The 19,654-nt window shown below is 40.6% G+C and overlaps 2 protein-coding genes across 2 annotated transcripts; both read right to left on the reverse strand.

Annotated features, from left to right (window-relative positions):
- On the reverse strand, positions 1-8,005 carry LOC136044918 (cytochrome P450 2K6-like). The gene is made up of 9 exons (XM_065730450.1): positions 7,747-8,005; positions 6,204-6,366; positions 5,718-5,867; positions 5,181-5,341; positions 3,717-3,890; positions 2,993-3,134; positions 1,995-2,179; positions 1,662-1,803; positions 1-219 (listed from the first exon to the last, which is right to left on the reverse strand). The coding sequence occupies exons 1-9, from the start codon at positions 7,930-7,932 to the stop codon at positions 32-34; spliced, it is 1,491 nt and encodes a 496-aa protein (XP_065586522.1). The 5' UTR covers positions 7,933-8,005; the 3' UTR covers positions 1-31.
- Positions 8,006-10,264: 2,259 nt separating this feature from the next.
- On the reverse strand, positions 10,265-18,126 carry LOC136044919 (cytochrome P450 2K6-like). The gene is made up of 9 exons (XM_065730452.1): positions 17,476-18,126; positions 16,309-16,471; positions 14,818-14,967; positions 13,723-13,883; positions 12,923-13,096; positions 11,789-11,930; positions 11,439-11,623; positions 11,079-11,220; positions 10,265-10,820 (listed from the first exon to the last, which is right to left on the reverse strand). Exons 1-9 carry the CDS (start codon positions 17,659-17,661, stop codon positions 10,633-10,635), a joined length of 1,491 nt encoding a protein of 496 aa, XP_065586524.1. The 5' UTR covers positions 17,662-18,126; the 3' UTR covers positions 10,265-10,632.
- Positions 18,127-19,654: the final 1,528 nt, after the last annotated feature.

Below are 19,654 nucleotides of genomic sequence, written 5' to 3' on the forward strand. Positions count from 1 at the left end.
TTTTCAAGTCGAATTTGTATTGATTTGAGCTCTAAGAACGTGCTACAGCACAGATCTTGTAGGGTTTGGGGACAACGTTAAATGAAATAGCAGGGCTGAGGTCCAGCTCTGAGGAGGAAACTCCAGGAGGAGGCTGGAAGGTGAACCTCTGCAGGAGGCTGGTGAAGAAGAGGAAGAGCTCCATTTTGGCAAGGGTCTCGCCAGCGCAGATCCTCCTCCCTGGAATGAAATACAGGATGTGTGGTAACAGAATCTGCTGGAGTTGTTGGAAGATATAAAACACCTTTTATTCTGGGGAAAAACGGTGACCTGAAATGCAGTATCCCAATTATGAACAGACAAAGAAGCACTCAGAAATATGTGAGTACATGTGAGAGGATACTTGGTATTCAAAGGAGTGATTATAAAGCCACCTAGTGATTATTTTTCTTCTCCTAAAATGGACTGGTTATATGCTTGTATTTGGGGATAAATGCATGGAAATACAATCTGAATTTCTTAACTCCAGTTTTCTACTATGTATGTGTTTTTCTTCATCAGTAGGGATTTATTTTTTGTTCCTGGGCCAACTGTGACTGGTTTTGTCCAGACTTTGGCGAATGTATCCTAGTCACGGGCAATTGTTTGTTATATTTTGACCAGAAAGACCTTAGAAACTCGTAAGTGTTGGCTAGGGCAGAGCAGGGGGAGGTTGGAGATATTCTATGGAGCATCTAATATAAGCATCCTGTTAGAATTGCTGTGAACATATATGTATGTTTTTCTGAATCCTGGTCAAATTCAGCAGCTTCTAAACTTCTTAGTCAAAGCATGATAATTCAAGGCTGGAACTTATAAAGACCTGAACTAAGATTTGATTTTAACTCCCTCTCTTTGACAGAACGTAGAAAATGAGACACTATGGTGTGGTTGTGCTTTGAACTAAGCTTTTCAGGGAATGGCCAGATCTAACATTCTCAGGATGTGGTTTCATCTGGGGCATTTAGACTTAAATCTGAAAAAGAAGATTTGTGAGTTGGGAATACCAGACATTCTTATAAAAATAAAAAAGGATTTTACCATGTACTGGATGTTGAGTACGGTGAGGAAAAACATATTCAAATGCCGCACAAAATATATACAAGATCTATAAAAAGTGCTGAGTATTGTGGAAATCTTGGTTGGAAATTGATATATAGGAACTTAACTGAACAATGACAAGGCCTGAAGAGTGGGATAAATGGCAGAAAAGGAACATGATTGTGTGAGGAGGAATATCCTGTGCTTTGAAAAAGGATGAAAGTGTATAAGATGAGGTGTACATCGCTCTGTAAGAGACTCAGTGACAGCCTATTTAACATCCTTTGTTATTGAAAAGAACTTATATCTTTATATAATGGAACCCTTATTTGTTGTCACAGGTTATGAGCACCTTCTTCACGTTTAAGAAGGCACTACCAGTTCTGTTTTATGATTAAATACTGAGAAACTAATAACTAGAGGCTGAAAGAATAAGCAGACATTTGTGATACTATCTATTGTCAGAAATACATCCTAAGAAAGCTGTGAAATACAAGTTGGGCAATGGTTCTATGAAAAAGGCAGTGTGGGGGGCTTTGATAACAAAGAACCACTGATACGAGCTGTCTGAGATTGGTACAGTAAATAAAAACAGAAGGTACCTGCTGAAAATGGCATGAAAGCATCTTTCTTCACAAACTTCCCCTTGGAATCCAGAAAGTGTTCAGGATAGAACATGTCTGGTTTCTCCCACTGAGTTGTGTCTCGCAGGACGGAGGTCAGCAAGGGGATGATGTAGGTTCCCTGCAAAATGATGCAGTGGAGGTATTCTATGGCTTAATATTTCAGGGGAGGTAATGGCAATAAGATTTTACCATGAAGAAATCAGCCTGGGCAAGGAAATTATTCTGACTACGTGTGGCTTCAGAAGAGCATTCACGTGCATCACGTTAACCAGGCTTGAGATTGAAGAAACAATCCTGTAAGCATCTCACCTTAGGAATGAAATAGTCTTTAAGAGTGACATCTTCAGCAGTCTCGTGAGGCAAATCCAATGGCAGGATATTAGCGAACCGCTGAACTTCATGGATGACAGCATCTGTATATGGCATTTGAGTTCGATGCTCAATTCGTGGGGGGTTTGACCCAATCACTTGCTCTATTTCTTCTTGGACCTTTCCTGAGAAGAGAAACCAATGTAAGAAAGAGACAATGGTTCCTTCATCCCTCTCCATCCCCTCCTACTGGGCTGCGCTGATGCAACACTGAAAGATCTCAAGTGGAAACCATGCACTCACTCAAAGTCTTTTAATAATGGGAGGTGGACAGAACTAGTGTCTGATCATTTCTTTGACAATAAGAAACCAATGGATAATTTAAGAAGACTCTTTGGTATTTAGTATTTTTCCTTCTCAGCTAAATATATGTAAAATTGTATATAAATCCTATTTTTATATATTTTTGCATAAAAATAGTTGTAGTAATATTCCTGCTTTTTTAATTTCATACTCTTCTCTGTTTTCAGTTATCTTCTTGAATGTGGAAGACAGCAACTTCAGATTAGTTTGACAGAGGTAGCATAATGTCCCTCACTGCAGATGTTGGGCTAAGAGCAGTTTCCTGAATACTCTCTTGCATTTGAAGTGCAAGTATCTTCCACTGGTTATCCACAGATTGTTTCTGAAGGAAATCTGGAACAACTTCATTGCTCAGCACTGGGATAGTTCTGGGTTTTTTTTCCTAATTAATGAGATTTTACTGAGAAAATAAGTGGCCCGTGGAAATTTTTCTGGACTCTTATATGTGAACTGGCTAATGTGTCCCTCGCTGGGTCTGAACCACAGGGCATAGTCATGTCTAGATAATAATTAACTGAAAATCTTGTCTTTTTTTTTTTTTTTAGCTAACACATTAACAGATTCATTAACCTTCAAAGATCCTGTTCATTTCCTAATGTGCAGAGTTCAAGAGCATCTGTTACAAAGCCACTTACTCTGAATTTCAGGGTACTTTAGCATCAGCAGAAAGCTCCAGTTTAGTGTGGTGGAAATCGTCTCAATACCAGCAGTAAACAAGTTGCTCAGCAAGCTTAGCAGGTTACCATTATGGAAATATCCATTGGTAGTGGATTTCTCCTGCAAGAAGTGGATGAGATAAAGGACGAAAACTTAAAGCTTTCCATGGAAAATGCAATATACACAGCTAAATATTTACTAATAAATAAATTCTCCATTTAATATAAAAGACAAAGAGCTTTTGGGCTTGTACTCAGGTAAGTGTTGACAGAGGTTTTGTTTTGCATAACCTCTGCACATACTGAAGCCAGCTTCAAAGAGAGTTAGTTTATTGATGAAAAAGGTAACTGAGATGTTTCACAACCCACAAGTAAGCATCCCAGAAGAGCACAGGAAGCTCTTTTGCTCTGTAAGAAATTATGTTTTTGAAAGGGTCAGAAGGACTAGGAGACAGTATATGGAAAGATGTAGCTTTGGTACATGTATCCAAGTATTCTGGAGAAAAGCTTAAAGAAAGAAATTTTTGCTGTTTAAAAGGGATCAGAACTGCAACAGACTGAAATATCCATTCAGAACAAAATATCCATTCATATCCAATATTCTTTAGCTGTGTTTGGTCAAAGATAAATTGCCAAAGAAAGATATCTATAATGACTTCACAAAACCAAAAAAGTTCAAAGAAACAAGAAAAGATTCAGTTACCTCCTGCTGTTTAACAAGGAAAGCATCAATGAAACTTCTTTGATCGTTTTTGTCCAGAGTTTTGAGATTTTCTAGAAAAGTAGCTTTTAAATAAGCATGGAATTCGTCTCTGTTTTTGAGAAGAGTCTTGTTGGCCCTTAGGAGGAATCCGAGGTATGGGAAGATGTTATACATCTGCAAGAGTGAAAGATGTTAGAATTTAGCTGGCAAAAGTCTAAATTAATTTTACAAGAACAAATGAATGATATGCCCACTTTTCAGATACAGTGAGTGAAGACTTAGCATTAGTTTTTGTTATATAGAACATGACTGGATGAATTCACAGTAGAAAATCTACCAAGGACTGATGAATACAGGGGAAGAGCAAAAATCTGGGGAGTACTACAGTTATTTCCCATGCATCTTAGTCCATGTCACCACATAAACAGAAAAGGAAGAAATTGGTGTAAAAAACTGTATTTGCCACTGTTGCAATGGTGCTACGTTAAACCCATTCCCTCAGATGAATGGAAATTGAATTGTGCAGATGTGTATGGTGATATCTATACTGCTGATTCCAAATGGCTAAAAATCATGAAACTTTGAGGGTTTTTTTTTTATGAAAAAGAGCACCTGCTAACTGAAATGTTCTGCTAAATGTTTTTTAGCAGAAGCCTAATGGGAGAGAATTGAATCTGGTGTGTGTCAGCATTGTGTACAGTTATTTGAGCATATTTATCCCTCACTGAGGCATTTCCATGCACAAGTCACATTGAGAAATATATTCTGTATCTAGGCTTCTTATACAGGTAGACCATATTCTCTGTAGCTTCTCCCTTTCCCATATTCTGAGAGTGTCTTCTATTGCCAGGTCTCCCTACATGTGTGAACCATATTTTGGGGGAAGGTTATCTCATAGTAAATTCCTATTTTTTCTTATTATTTTATTTATTTATTTTATTTATTTTATCTTATTTATCTTATTTTATGTTTTACTTTTATTTTATTTTATTATTTTGTTTTTTTTATTTTTTAGTTTTCTATGTTTTTGTTTTTTAATTTCTTTATTTTTTATGCTTATTTTTTATTTTTAAATATTTTTTATTATTTTATTTTGTTTTTTTTTATTTTATTTTCTATTTTTATTTTATTTATTTATCTATTTATTTATTTTTTATTTCTCCATATCCATTTCATATCAATACCCTGCAAACAGGAAATATCACAATAGAAAAAAATCATGCAAGGAGAATGAAATCTGATCTTTTTAGTCCCGTTTCAACACCCATCTAACTATAATTTGTTAGAGGATCAAGGGTTTGGTTGCTGACTTCACGATGACCAGATTTTTTCGTAAGCTTTATTTTGTTCTAAAGTGACTGTAAACCTATTCTCTCTCAAGATCTGTCTTTTTCGTTTAATATCATCAATGGTCTACCAGTATAATTTCACCATGGAATAGCAACCTAAATATTTTCCCATTACCGTAACCAAAGGTTTCCCTGCAAGCCTCGTGCTTTCGTTGATCAGATGTTGAAGCCTTATAAATCTGGAGTCTTTGTAGTCAAATCGTTTTCCAAGTAATATTGACACAATTATGTTAGCAACTGCTGCATTAATTATTTTACTTGCATCAAAGGGTTTTCCTACACAATGAACAAAAGAACGCATTACACTGTGGCAAGAGACTATGTAAGTCAAGCACTAATTATTAGTATTTATTTTTACTCTTAATGATTACTGTTTGTTGTCAGATAACCATGCCCAATCAACAACAAAAAAGCCAGAGGAACTAAATTAGTCAAATTGATTTAGCCCGAAGTAAACAGATGAAGAGCTTGAGCAGGTTATCGTCAGGGTACCTGGCTGGATAGGGCTGTGAGCAACCTGGCCTAGTGAGAGGTGTCCCAGCCTACAGCAAGGGGTTGGAACTCTATGATCTGAAAGGTCTCTTCCAACCCAAACCCTTCTGTGATGATTTGAACAAACTTCAGAGATCTGAGGAACGCCTCATCCACCCACCTTCTTGTGACCCCATGTTGTCTATCAGATAGCCATACTCCTCCACAATGCGGTCCTCAATGGCTCTTTTTCCCATCCCAAAGTCTCGTAAGGTTGTGAGAGTAAATCTTCGCATCACTTTCCAGTTTTCACCGTGAGCAAATACAATCCCTGACACAAAGAGGAGATTTCAAGGCAGCGGGAGATTTTAAGTAACTAGTTTACAGACAAATGATGTAGACAGCAGTAGCAGTAAGTTTGGAAACAGGTTAAATTATATCTGACTGAGGAAATAAAGGTTTCCTTAAATATTCAACAAAAAGGCTTCAACAAAAGAAAGAAAAACAAAATTTGATTCAAAATTTGAGTAAAGCCACTGACGCTGATGAGGTTATGACTCCCTATTTCCAGTGCCTTATATTTCCTCTGATTCTAAGTGATGTGACATCCTCTGCTTTTTGTGTAGGAAACGACATTTTTTTATTAGGAAGTATAAAACCAACTCACCATTTCCTCTGGTTAGATCTTCAAAGATTGGGATTTTAGGTCTCTCTGCAAATGCATCTGCCTGGTTTACAAGAGCTTCCTTCACTGTCTCGTACCCAGAGACCACTACTATTTTCCTTTGCCCCATTTGAACGCTGAAGACAGGACCATATTCTTTTGACAGCTGATAGAAGAAGACAACAGTGTCTTACAACTTTTGCAGCCTGCAGCCAAATTCACCACTTTTCCAGTGCTGCTTATCTTCCTGTCTTGTCCATAAGTTACAAAAGTGTTTTCCTAAGCAGTTTGCCTAATCTGGTACCTTTTCTGCTTGGTTTATTTTTATTTAACACAGTGTTCTTGGTTCTCCTGTCAATATGAGGTGGTCTGCCTGAGTTTACTTCCTTTCTAGAGTGTTTGTTCAGGGAACCTGAAGGTAATCATTTAGCACAGGCAATCAAAGTGCTCAGCAGCTGATAAGTGAGTGCCAGCATCTATACCAAATGACATAGCAGCAGTGACGTGTCTGAATTAAGGGTAACTCCTTGGGTGGGGGTATTGTCATCCCAGACTCTTGTAGCTGCATCAGAATTTGATCTTACAAAGGGTGTTCCTCACTAACAGCCTTCTGCCATTTGCAGAGTTGATGCTGAAGATGAACATATGTTTTCCAGTTGTGTTTACACACAGAGTATATGTGAGTTTTAAGCCTTGAGCTGAGCTCAAGTTGGGAGGTTGGCTTTCTCTGGAAAGAATGGATGTGCTGCAATTACAACAGAGATGCACTGATTCTGTTGACCTGAAAGGAGATGGAGCCTCCTTTTGCCAACCCAGTTAGCCTACGTGGGTTATCTACAAATTATTTTCCAAAACTGCTTGAGTGTTCTTTCAATCTGTGGTTGACATTCTTACATATATGTAGATAAAAATATTCCATTTAAATTCATCACCAAGGAGATATGTGCAGTTTCAATATCTGACATAAGTAAACCCTAAGAGGACAGGACCAGGCTCAGAGACGTCTCAAAGCCAGGCAAGCCCTACAATAAACTAGGTCATGTAATCTCAGGAAGGAAAGCAAGATTTGTTATATCAGTTTGTTTAGACCTTTTCTGTATATTCTGTCAACTATAAGCCCTGAAAATTAAAAATATATAGTTATCTTTTGGGAGGAAAGGAAGATGAGAGGGGCTGCTAAGTGAGTGAGGGCAGTAGGCTATAGTTACACAATCCACACAACCAGTGGAAGATGGAGGGAATTATGAGCACTGGTTATCAATGTAAGAGTTGTTTAATGCTGAAACCCAAATGTATGAAGTTGCAGTGAAGGAAGAAGATGTTACAGCAAAGAGCTTGCTCGTTCAGATAACTGCTCATATGATTGTCTTCTGTCCCTTACTATGGGTCACCTGTGAGATAGCACATCAAGTGAGGTAACGGGAATCCCCTGACATCTTTGACTCTGCATTTATGTGTAATTATGGGAAAAATAGGATCATAGAATATCCTGAGCTGGAAGTGATCCACAGGGATCATTGAGTCCAATAGAAAAGATAATGGCTACCTGTAGGTAAGTCCTGTAGGGTCTCTTCAGATCAAACAAATGGAGATTTCCAATGATGGGTAATGCCCTTGGTCCTGGGGGAAAATTCTTTCTCCAGTGGTTACTCCAGACACCTCCAAGTTTCATAATGAACAAAAAAGTCAGGATGAACACTAAACCCACGGTAGTGCAGTTGCTCCAGTCCATCTCTATTCAACTGAGTGTTAGCTACAAAAGAGACAAAGGGAAATGTGAACTCTGGATTTCTGTCTTCCTGAAAAAACAAAATGCTGTAAGAAACACTAGTTCATAAACCTCTTCCAGTGAAGGGTATTGGGATTGGTGACTAGTTTTTTCTCTTTCCCTGTGCTTGTTAATGAGTTACCAGTATGGTACAGAGTCAGTTCAATGATTGCCAAGCCTGTGTGATTGGGTGACAGCATTTCATTCTCCAATAACGAAAGTCCATAGATCATGAATCTGGTGTTTGGTATAAAAGTCATGAATTCTGCATGTCCTTACTGATAGTTAGATTTTCAGACTTAGTACAGGCACAGTGTTAGTACTCTGAGTGCTGAAATCAAAATGCCAATGCCCAAGTGATTAATACACAGAAATATTTTTGCTAAGTGCTTAGGCACTTTTGTAACTTTGCTGTCGTTGGTTTGATTGGGAATTTCAAATCACACAATCATGGAATCATTGGCAGTGATAGGAACCTCTGGAAGTCATCTGATCCAATCCCTCTGTGCATGCAGGAACACCTAGACCTGTACAGTACAATATCCACATGTCTTTTTGAACATCTCCAAAGAGGAGACTCCACAGGCTTTCTGGGCAACATGTGCCAGTGCTCAGTTATCTGAACAGGCCAATCCCCACCTCAACACAACCTCCTCTCAGGGTGTTGTAGAGAATGATGAGGTCCCCCCCTGAGCCTTCTCTTCTCCAGGCTAAACAATCCCAGTTTCCTCAGCCAGCCACTCCCCACAAGAGTTGTGCTACAGATGCATCACAGCTTCACTGCCCTTCTCTGCACGTGGTCCAGGGCCTCAATGTCTTTCTTGTAATGAGAGTCCCAAAACTGAACACAGCACTCGAGGGGTGGCCTCACTGGTGCTGAGTACAGGGGGACAGTCACTTCCCTACTTTTGCTGGCTGCACTATTTCTGATATAAGTCAGGATGTCATTGGCTTTTTTGGCCACCTGGGCATACTGCTGGCTCGTGTTCAGCTGAGCATCAACCCACACCCCCAGCTCACTTTCATCCACAGTCTTCTAACTACTGCGCCCCAAGCCTGTAGCATTGCCAGGGGTTGATGTGACCAAAGTTCAGGACCTGGAACTTTGTCTTCTTGAACTTTATACAGTTGGCCTCAGACTATTGATACAGTCTTTCCAGGAATTTCTGAAGGCCCTTCCTACCCTCAGACAGATCAATACGTCCTCCCAATTTGGTGTCATCTGCAAACTTATTGAGGGTGAACTTGTGACCAGCTGTCAGCTGGATTTTACTCCATACACTACCATTCTCTGCACTCAGCATTCCAGGCAGTTCTTCATACAGCAAAGAGTATACTGCCAAGGCCATGAGCTACCACCTTCTCCAGGAGAATACTGTGGGAGACAGTATCAAAGGCTTTACCGAAGCGTAGGTAGGCTACATCCACAATATGTTCACAGGGAAAGAGGGCCTCCTCTTCCCCAGGTGCAGGACTTTTCCCTTTTTCTTGTTGATCTTGAGGTTCTTGCCAGCCCATTTCTCCAGCCGTGTGACATCCCTCTGGATGGCAGCCTCTTGTTTATCAGTCACTCCTCTTAATTTTGTGCCATCAGTGATTTTTCTGAGGTTACACCCTACCCCATCATTTATATCACTAATGAAGTCATTAAGCCTGGACACAGTCTTGGTCCTCTACTTGCTACTGGCTCCCAGCTAGGCTTGGAACCACTGCCCACCACCCTCTAGGCCCTTCATTCAGCCATTTGCACATTACCTCTCTATTTCCCTGTCCAGCCCATTCTTTATCAGCCTCACTATGGAGATCTTTTGGCAAGTGGTGTTAAATGTTCTTTTGACTGAAAAGCTGCAGCAGGGCTCTTTAGTAACCAAGCTGGAAGGGCCTGAATGGTGCCATGGAAGCACAGGTTCGCCCACTTTTAACTGGAAGCACAGCACTGATTTGCTCCCAACACACAGTTTCCATTTCAGGTGCAAAAGTTTGCAGCTTTGAAGACAACAACATGGGTTACAGTTTGATTTGAAATGGAGGATTTATTGGTTTTTTTTTAATGTTTTTCTAATTTTCATTAGTATGCATATTATTCTGTAGAAAATCAATTTCCAGACAATATACCACCATCATCTATGAGTCCTCTATGTGACTGCACTGAAGTTCCACATTCGTGAACATCGTACACTTATCTCACGTTGAACAATTCAGTTACATTTTGATGTGTGACTGTGCATACATTCAGGGCAGTGGTATGGGTACAAAATGTGTTATGTGTCTTTTTCACTGGGCAGCTTGTGTGCAGCTGTGCTGGAGGAGGAAGGTGAAAGTCCTTGTTTGAGTATGTGAGATGTGTGCAACACTCTGTGAGCTCTAGCCCAGAGCCTGGCCCCAGACCCTTTTCTTAAAGGGAACATGCAGTGGTGTAGTGATGGATTCATTCATCCTCACAGGGACAATCAATTTACTCATCCAAGCAGTGTCAGAAAGTCAGGACTGACACCTTTTGTAATGATGGGTGACACCTCTTGCTATGAGTCAGGGTGTACTTGAGCTAAAAATCACATGCTAGATTCAGAAGTACCAAACTCCCCTGGTAGGAACAGAAGTGATATTTCATCTAAGATATTTCATTTGAGTGCTCCAGGAAAAGAAGACAGCCAGTATAAGTCCCTAGGAACGTGACACTGCACAGACCTTATAAGGTACTGGGGCAACAACAAACCTAGTGGTGGGGGACAGATCTAGGTCTGAGGAGGAAACTCCGGGAGGAGGCTGGAAGGTGAACCTCTGCAGGAGGCTGGTGAAGAAGAGGAAGAGCTCCATTTTTGCGAGAGTCTCACCAGCACAGATTCTCCTCCCTGGAATGACATGCAGAATGGACTGTAAGAATCAATGAGACCTGTGTTGTTGTTGTTTTTTTTTTTTTCAGTTGTGAGGGGCTTTAAGCTAAAGGGGAGAGAATTCAATGTTTGAGTCCACGGGTAAAGCTGGACTATTCAAGATAGCAGATGTAGGTGGAGAGAAAAGGAGAGGTAACAACTGGGAAAAGTCTGAAATACCAGGTTCAGTGAGGAGGAAGGAATCCCAGATGCCCAGAAGAGCAGAATAGGACGTACCTGCTGAAAAAGGCATGAAAGCATCTTTCTTCACAAACTTCCCCTCCGAGTTGAGGAAATGCTCAGGGTGGAAGGAGCATGGTTTCTCCCACTGGGTTTTGTCTTGCAGGACAGAGTTGAGCAAGGGGATGACATAGGTTCCCTGTAAACCAAGGTAAAGCAGTTATTGCACTAGCAGTGGTGTTGCTGGGAGCAGTGGTGAAAGCTGGAGTTGAAGAAATATGTTTTAACAGTGCAGCTGCTGCCAAAGTAGCTGTGAGAGCCCTGGAGTGAGTGCATCCCTGATGCAAGACAGTCTTGAAGGGAAGAGGTCTCACACTGGAGGTAGAGGGAAGGAAATAATTGCTGCTGGTGTCTTGCCTTGGGAATGAAATAGCCTTTGATAGTGACATCCATGGTAGTCTCATGAGGCAAGTTCAATGGCAGGATATTAGCAAACCTCTGAATTTCATGTACAACAGCATCCGTATATGGCATTTTAGTTCTATGCTCAGTTCTTGGTGGGTTCAATCCTATCACTTGATCTATCTCTTCCTGGACTTTTTCTGTGAAAAGAGCATATGGATCACATATATACGTTAATCACATTTCTCTTCCTCCTGTTAGGAATAAGGGAATATGGATAGTTCACTTTTTATTCAGCTCTGCTTAGGTTCAGGTCAAGGTGACCTGATGAGAAGAAATTCACTGAACGCTTAGTTTCCACTTACTCTGAATTTCAGGATATTTCATCATGAGCAGAAGGCCCCAGAGCAAAGTGGTGGTTGTAGTATCCATGCCAGCTGCAAACAGATTTCTCACAACCACCATTAAGTTTTCAACATCAAAAAGTGTATTGGGGTTTCCATTCTCCTGGAAAAATGCAACAATAATATTATCAGCCAGTTAAATATTCAAGAAGACACTATTTCATTGGAAAAGGGAAAAAAAATCATATACAAACCACAGGGATGGGTTAAAAGTATGAAGGAGGAGGAAGTTTTGAAGGAACACCTTCAGAAATCTGTAATATTCTGAGTCTTTAAATACTGAGTGCTTGGACTGTCTCTGCTGCCCACAGGAACACACAGTCAAGTCAGCAAGGTTAATTTCAGTGATAACAAGAATATATTAAAAAATAAGGAACTCTGGGGCAAACCAAGTGATTAAGTCAAGTTTTGGATCCCTGGGCCATGGAGCAGAGCATACTGAAGAATGGAATTTAATGGGATGAAGAATAGATTTTCTGTCAGGGTTGGGTTTTCGTGTGAACTCAAGAGATACTGAGGACTTGGCACATAGTGGTGTTGCCTTTTCCTGCCCCTAGCACCAAAAAACATCCTTGACAGTAGGTTCTCCTGAGTTCCAGTGGCCAAATCGTGCACTTGCTATAACAGACTTGGTCTGAAACTTCATCACTTCACCAGTCCACACCTCCAGGAGGTGAAGGCAAGCCAGCCTTCATTTTTACAAGAGCTGTAAAACTAGAGTGTGTCTTTTGTGGAAGCAGGTAAAGTAAATTTTGTATGAAATGTCAATTGAAACCAAGAAACGCATGCAGAAGAGTCTAAGAGCTTTTCTCAGGTGTGTATCTGTGAAAGGGGACATGAGCTTAAAAAAAGAATCAGAAAAGCTGGGATACAGAACATACCTTGCTCAGTGAAATAGTGTTTCATATTTTCCCTGTAAATTACTGAGGATTTACAAAAGATGTCTGTGACCATATTATCTCCTAGTTGAAGAAACTGCACAGGCAACCCAAGCACAATTTCTTGTAGGACTTTTGCTCAAGCTAGATCTCTGTTGAAGAACACTTTCTGAAAGAAAAGATGGGTGATATGAAGAAGCTGCTGGCATTCAATTACCTCTTGTTGTCTGACAAGAAAAGCATCGATGAAGCTCCTCTGGTCATTTCTGTCCAGGACTTTGAGATATTTTGAGAAGGTAACCTTGATGAAATCGTTGAATTCTCTTACATTCTGAAGAAAACTTTTGCTGTCCTTCAGAAAGCATCCAAGGATGGGGAACAGATTGTACAGCTGTAAGATGCAGATAAAGAGATGGAAAAAACAGCTACTAAGTAGATGTACCACTGTTCAGCAGTGTATATTAACACAAGCCCTTACAGAAAGGGTTGTTATAGCCTTATAATCTTGATGCAAAACACTCTTTGCCCAGTATTTTTCCCTACCCAACTATGTAAAATTGTTAAAATTCACTCTCTTATTTGTATCTTCTTTACACTAATTGATGGTCTAGAAATCCCATGTGTATGTACATGTCTTTGGCATAGTTTCCTACCTCTATGACTTGGTTGGAATTGGGTGTCTCAAGACACATTTACAGAAGCAGCTATAGACATTTCCACAGTTTTGACACTGTTCTTTGTATGGGAGATGGGAAATAATGAGCAACTTCTATCACTTGGGGATACTCGCCTTTTATTGTATTACATGTTCTTCAGTTCTTGAAATGAGGCAACACTCTCGCTGACTAAGAGAAACCCATACGTAGTACCAAAGGTCTGCTTCCTGCCACTTCTGGATGCATTTGTCATGTACAGATAGATGAATTTCAATGACTGGGAGTGGAGTAGGTGTGCTGTTATCACTCAGTCTGTGTAGTGTGTGATTTTGAAGAAAAACATTCTAATAGTTTGAATTACCGACATTGATGGACTTCCGAAAAGCCTCATATTTTCATTCATTAGTGACATGAGCCTTTTGAATGTGGGATCTTCATAGTCGAACCTCTTTCCAAACAATATGGATACGATGACATTAGCAACGGCAGCATTCACCATCTGAGACATCTCAACAGGCTTCCCTAGCAAAGGAAAAGGTGGTGCACACAGCACAGTCAATGGTTACTGTAATAATTAAAATACTACGATAGCATGTAGAGTCTCATTGAAGTCCAAGACATGAGAAGCACAGAGTTGGCTTATAAGGAAGACGGGGAGAGAGTTTTTAAAAGGGAATATAGTGACAGGACAAGAAGCAGTGTTTTAAAATGGATACAGGGTAGTTTCAGGTTGTAATGAAGAAGAGACACTTCTCAATGTGGATGATGAGGCAATGAAACAGATTGCTCAGAGATGTTGAGGGTGCCCCATCACTGGAAGTGCTCAAGGATGGTCTGGATGGGGGTTTTGAGCAACCTGATCTAGTGGAAGGTGTCCCTACACTTGGTAGCAAATTTGAAATAGATAGTCTTTAGAGGTCCCTTCCAACCCAAGCCAGTCAATAATTCTATGATTCTGTTTTAAGTCCTACTGTTGGTAACTGTACTTAGTGGTGAATAATCCTGGATGATGCTGGAGAAATGTATAAATGAATCTTCTGTCTCCTACTGAAAGTCATTTTCCGGACCTATTCCTCTATGGACAATCAATTTTTCAGTCTAGATTTGTGTGTCCTTGCAATTGCCTTCTACATTTCTCCTCAGACATAGTCTGTCATTTATGGAGGTGTTGTACACGGAGTAATAAGTCCTTTTTCTCAACTGTACTGTTCTGTATTAAACTCCATGTTTGACTTCCAGGACTTCAATAGAAGCTTTTCATTTGCGTGCCAGGCAATTGCCAGGTAGAGAGACAAGGAGACAGACACAACTCATGTATACTCATCACAGTATTGATTCTGGAGAATGATGTATCTCTGACAGAGCTCTGAGGCTCCTTTCCTTGATCCTTAGTATTCCTGAAAAGATTTTCTGAGAAAAGTCAGTTATGTACTATCAAATTAGGGATCTTCCCCACCTTTCTGTGACTCAATTATGTCTGCTAGGTATCCATACTCTTCTACAACATGATCTTCTATAGCCTTCTTTCCCATCCCGAAGTCTCGTAACTTTGTAAGAGTAAATCTTCGCATCTCTTTCCAGCTTTCTCCACTAGAAAATATAACTCCTGAAGTGGAAAATTAAAACACATAAATAAAAATTTCAGCAAAGATTCTTCATCTATTCTGTGGTGGTTTCACACTGATGGAATAATACATCATACTGCTCTCTCACCTGCCCCTCCTGAAAAGAACAGGAAGAAAATAGGTTCATAGGTTCATAAGGTTGGAAAGGACCTACAAGATCTAGTCCAACCATCCTCCTATCACTATCCCTACCCAACTACTAAATCCAATCCCTTAGCACCTCATCTAAACGCTTCTTGAACAGCGCTAGGGATGGTGCCTCACCCACCTCCCTAGGCAGGCCATTCCAGTGCCTGACCACTCTTTCAGAAAAAAAATGGTGAGAAAAAATATGATGAGAAAAAGCCTCCTGGGCTGAGATGAAGACAGGCAGACCACTCTGCTGCTCTCAAGACATGTTACGTTTCTATTTAAAGTGAAATGACAGGAAAAATATGTCAAGAGAATGTGTGCTCTGTGGGAAGTAGCCACTAATCTGAATTCGTGAAGTCTGTGATGTGTCTTGAGACATTATGGCTTCTGTTCAACCAGATTTAGAGCAAAGAGTTGGATTTGTGACTGTGGAATCTCCTGGAATTACAGTACACTTGTTCTTGCTAGATGTCTCTTTTGAGGTAACAAATCCTTTCTCAAGAGTGCCTGTGTTCCTCCAGAGACAACAGAGCTAAATAAAAACCATAGGCTCCTGCTCGGAAAAACTCCCCACTTAGTCAAGGGAATCTCATCATTGTACATCCTGGAAAAGCTGCAGAGAATTCCCAGAGGCATCTTCAGAGAAGTTTCAGCCAAGCTGGTGCTGCTGTTTACTCTCTTTACACCTATGACACTCTTATTAAGTCCCATTTGAGGAACTATTGTTAGTGAGGAAAGAAAACTAATAGATTGACATCTAACAACATATCGATTGCTCATGCCCCTGTCTCCATGTATTTAATTAATATTAATAGAAATGGAAAACTCCATTTCCATAACTGAAAAAGCATAACATCTGTAGAAGTTGAAATTTACCCCTAGAAGAACTCAGAGTGAGACTGAGTTCACAACGTTGAAGGAAAGGAAAATCTTGCATTATAGTTCATTTTCTCTTAAGGAGAGCTTTTATTTTCAAAAGTAAATTGAACTGGAAATTTAAAAATTAGTCCTTCAATAACATCAATCTAACAAAGAATATTTGGAGATAGTGTTCTCCGCCAGCTTGTGCTGGGTCTACACGGTGAGTTTAGCAAAAGAAATGAGAGGTTCTACATTCAATTTTCCATGGAGAAAGCGTAATCCTTCTTTGCAGAAGACTGTTGTATGGGGGAAAAGAATGGCCCACTCACCTTTTCTTTGTCCTAATTTTTCCATGATTGGTATTATAGGTCTCCCTGCAAATGCATCTGCATTATTCACCAGAGCTTCCTTCACTGTTTCATATCCCGACAGCACCACTACTTTCCTCATTCCCATCTGAATTGTGAAGACTGGGCCATATGTTTCAGACAGCTAGTAGAATGGAAAGGAAGAGGAAAAGGATGATATTTGGCAAAGTTAAAGACCCTTGTTTTTCAGCAGGCTCAAAGTTCTCCTCACATGGCATCAGCTTTTCATTCACTATCTAAAATGTTGAGAATTTACACTGCAAATGGAGCTGCTGTGAACTGAAAGAATCACAATGAGATCTATAGTCCTCCACTGGGTACTTGAATAACAGATTTCAGAGGGTCTAACTGTGTCCACTACACTGGTTCTGTGGCTCACTGGAAATGCTCAGCTGCACAGAAGGAAATAGATTTCCAAACTGGGAGTACATCAGGGCACAGAAACTGTCAGAAACCGTTATGTTTGCTTTTCACAGCTTTGAGGAATAGTGCAGTGAGGGGACCCCAAAATCCTAACATATCTGACTGTCACATGCTATATTCCCCATAGCCCTGGAGTTTCCTGCTACCAGGTATGAAAGAATAAGCAGTGACTTTTTTTCCTAATCTGTTCTGGGAAACCATCAAGAGAGAGAGGATCAAGAATTTGATTGCTGCCAGTTTCTCCATGGCTGAGTCCAGCAAGCAGCTTTGTGTCTGTTTTTAGAGGTCAGTGACTGTGGGAATACAAGAAAATATATTCAGAGAAGAAGCTGTGGAGCAAGATAAACAGCATGAGAAAGGAAGGCTGAGAAACAGGACACTCCAGAAAAGGAAAACAAGTTAAAGTAAGCTGCATTATGGCTGCATGATGATGACCCTGATTGGAGGAAGAGTGAGTGGACTGGAATGACTCGTGACTATAATTAGTTAAATGCCTGTATGCACAGACAAGGATAGTTTGTGGAGTTTTTTGCTGATGTGTAAAGGCAGGTAGGAAAGTCTAAAGAGAAAACTTGTGAATGTATATAAGGGATGTTAGGAGCTGTAATAAACAATTTGGATCATCCATATCTGAGTCTGTGTCTCAGAGGCTGCAAGTGACTGTCTTAGAGTGAGAGCTCTAGGGAAAGGAATAACAGAAGTTACCTGTAGCATGCTCTGGCCAAGTTTCTTTAGGTCCATGAGGTGCAGATTTCCAATGATGGGTAAAGGCTGGGGTCCTGGGGGAAGTTTCTCTCCCACTTGTTTCCTCCAGAAATGTTGTGTTTTCAAAATGAGCAGGAGGATGAGGATGAACAGTAACCCCACAGGAACAAGGCTGGCCCAATCCATTGCCTTTCAGCAAAAGCTGAACTGAAGAGATGATAATTCAAGCAAGTCCTACCTGAAGATGTTTCAAACAATAATGGCACTTCTGCCAAGAGATGTAGAAGTTGAGGGATGAGCTTCACTTCTCAGAAATGTTAGAAGTGACAACTCTCTTGCAATTCTACCCTTGAAAACTACCTACTAGGCAGTATCAAATGCACTCATCCTACGCTCTCCTGGTTACTGATTAATGAGTTATGTCTCAACCAGTGTTGTACATTGGTAAAAATTTTTGGGAGCATAAATGCAGTAAAAGCAACTCAAACTCTGCCTTGAACTTTGATACCGTAACCAGTAGACCATACTGGAGAGACAGTGAAAACTAGAGAAGCGTGTCTGCCAACGAGATGCAAGGGTCATTCCTTCCATTTAAATGCTCTCTTCTTAGGTACTGCTGTCTTTTCATCTTCTTTAAAACTTCCAAACTTTCCTCAGGCAATATAACCCTCTCTAAGGCTCTCTACTTATATCATAATGTTATATTCAAGACCTTTAATGCAGATTACATCCTCTAGTTCTTGTTCTCACTCCAATTTTTCCCTCTTTGTCTCTAGTCTTATTCCACTACCTTTAGCCCTCTTCCTTATCTATTGATTGGGTAGAAGAAAAAACCTAAATTTAAATTAGGTAGATTTAAAAACTTAAATCCTTCTTTTCACTGCTGAGGTCAGTGGGCTCAGTTCTTGGAGGCCTTTACTTTGACATTGTCTGATCTGTCTTTGTCCAGTTTAATGTGAATAACCAAGGAAGAGATAAGACTGCAAAGTGAGGGACAAAACCTTCAGGTCCTAGGATAGACAGAAATCTCTTACTCTCAATATCCAGTGTTTGTTCTTTAGCTCAATGAATGGTGTATCCACTGCAGTAAAGTAAATTACTTGGGTTTCTAAGCTCAAGAGAGCCACAGTAAACTTTCTTTCAGAGGTAGGAGAAGGAACAAATTCAAACTTCAGCTGTGTAACTTTTGGCATCTGACAGTTTCAGGAGGTGAGATAGAGAGTAGGATTATCTCTGAGTTGAAAGCCAAGGATGGGGAGATATGGTTATAGAAGAAAGATAGTTGAAGCCCAGTCAGTGGCTCAGTGTCCTGATAGAGATGAGTGACATGTGGTGTCCCTCAGAGGTCAGTACTGGGACTGATGCTCTTTATATTAAATTATTAAATATTAATCTTCATCAGTGACATTGACAGTGGGATTGAGTGCACTCTCGGCAGTGTGTGGAAGATACCAAACTGTGTGGTGCTGTCAACACACCCAAGGGATGGGATGCCATCCAGAGAGATCTAGATGGGCTGAGCAGTGGGACCAGGTGAACCTCATGAGGTTCAACAATTCCAACTGCAAGGTCTACACCTGGGTCCCATCACCCCCTATCAGTACAAGCCTTGGGATGAAAGGATAGAGAACTACCCTGCTGAAAATGACCTTGGGACACTAGTGGGAGGCAGCAGGGCATGAGTCTGCAATGTGCCCTTGCAGTCCAGAAAGCTAATCATATCCTGGGCTGTATCAAAAGCAGCATGGCCAGCAGGGCAAGGGAGGTGATCCTGCCCCCCTGCTCTGTGCAGGTGGGACCTCACCTGGAGTACTGCATCCAGATGTGGAGACCTCAGTACAGGAGAGACATGGACTTGTTGGAGCACATCCAGAGGAGGGTCACAAAAATGATCCAAGGGATGGGACACCTCTACAAGGACAGTCTGAGAAAGCTGGGGCTGTCCAGCTGCAGAAGAGAAGGCATGACCTCAGAGAAGGTGGCCTGTCAGTGTCTAAAGGGGAGGCTATAAGAAAGAAGGGAACAGACTCTTTACTAGAATCTGTTGTGACAGGACAAAGGGAGATTACTGTGAACTAAAAGAGGGGAAATTTTAACTGGATATATGGATATATATTTTTAACAGGACTAGTGAAACATAGGCACAGATTGCCCACAGGTGTGGTACATTCCCTACACC

Source organism: Cyrtonyx montezumae, unplaced genomic scaffold (genome assembly GCF_038088225.1).
Source record: "Cyrtonyx montezumae isolate F1298 unplaced genomic scaffold, pur_monq_1.0 scaffold_13, whole genome shotgun sequence".
Lineage (NCBI taxonomy): Eukaryota > Metazoa > Chordata > Aves > Galliformes > Odontophoridae > Cyrtonyx > Cyrtonyx montezumae.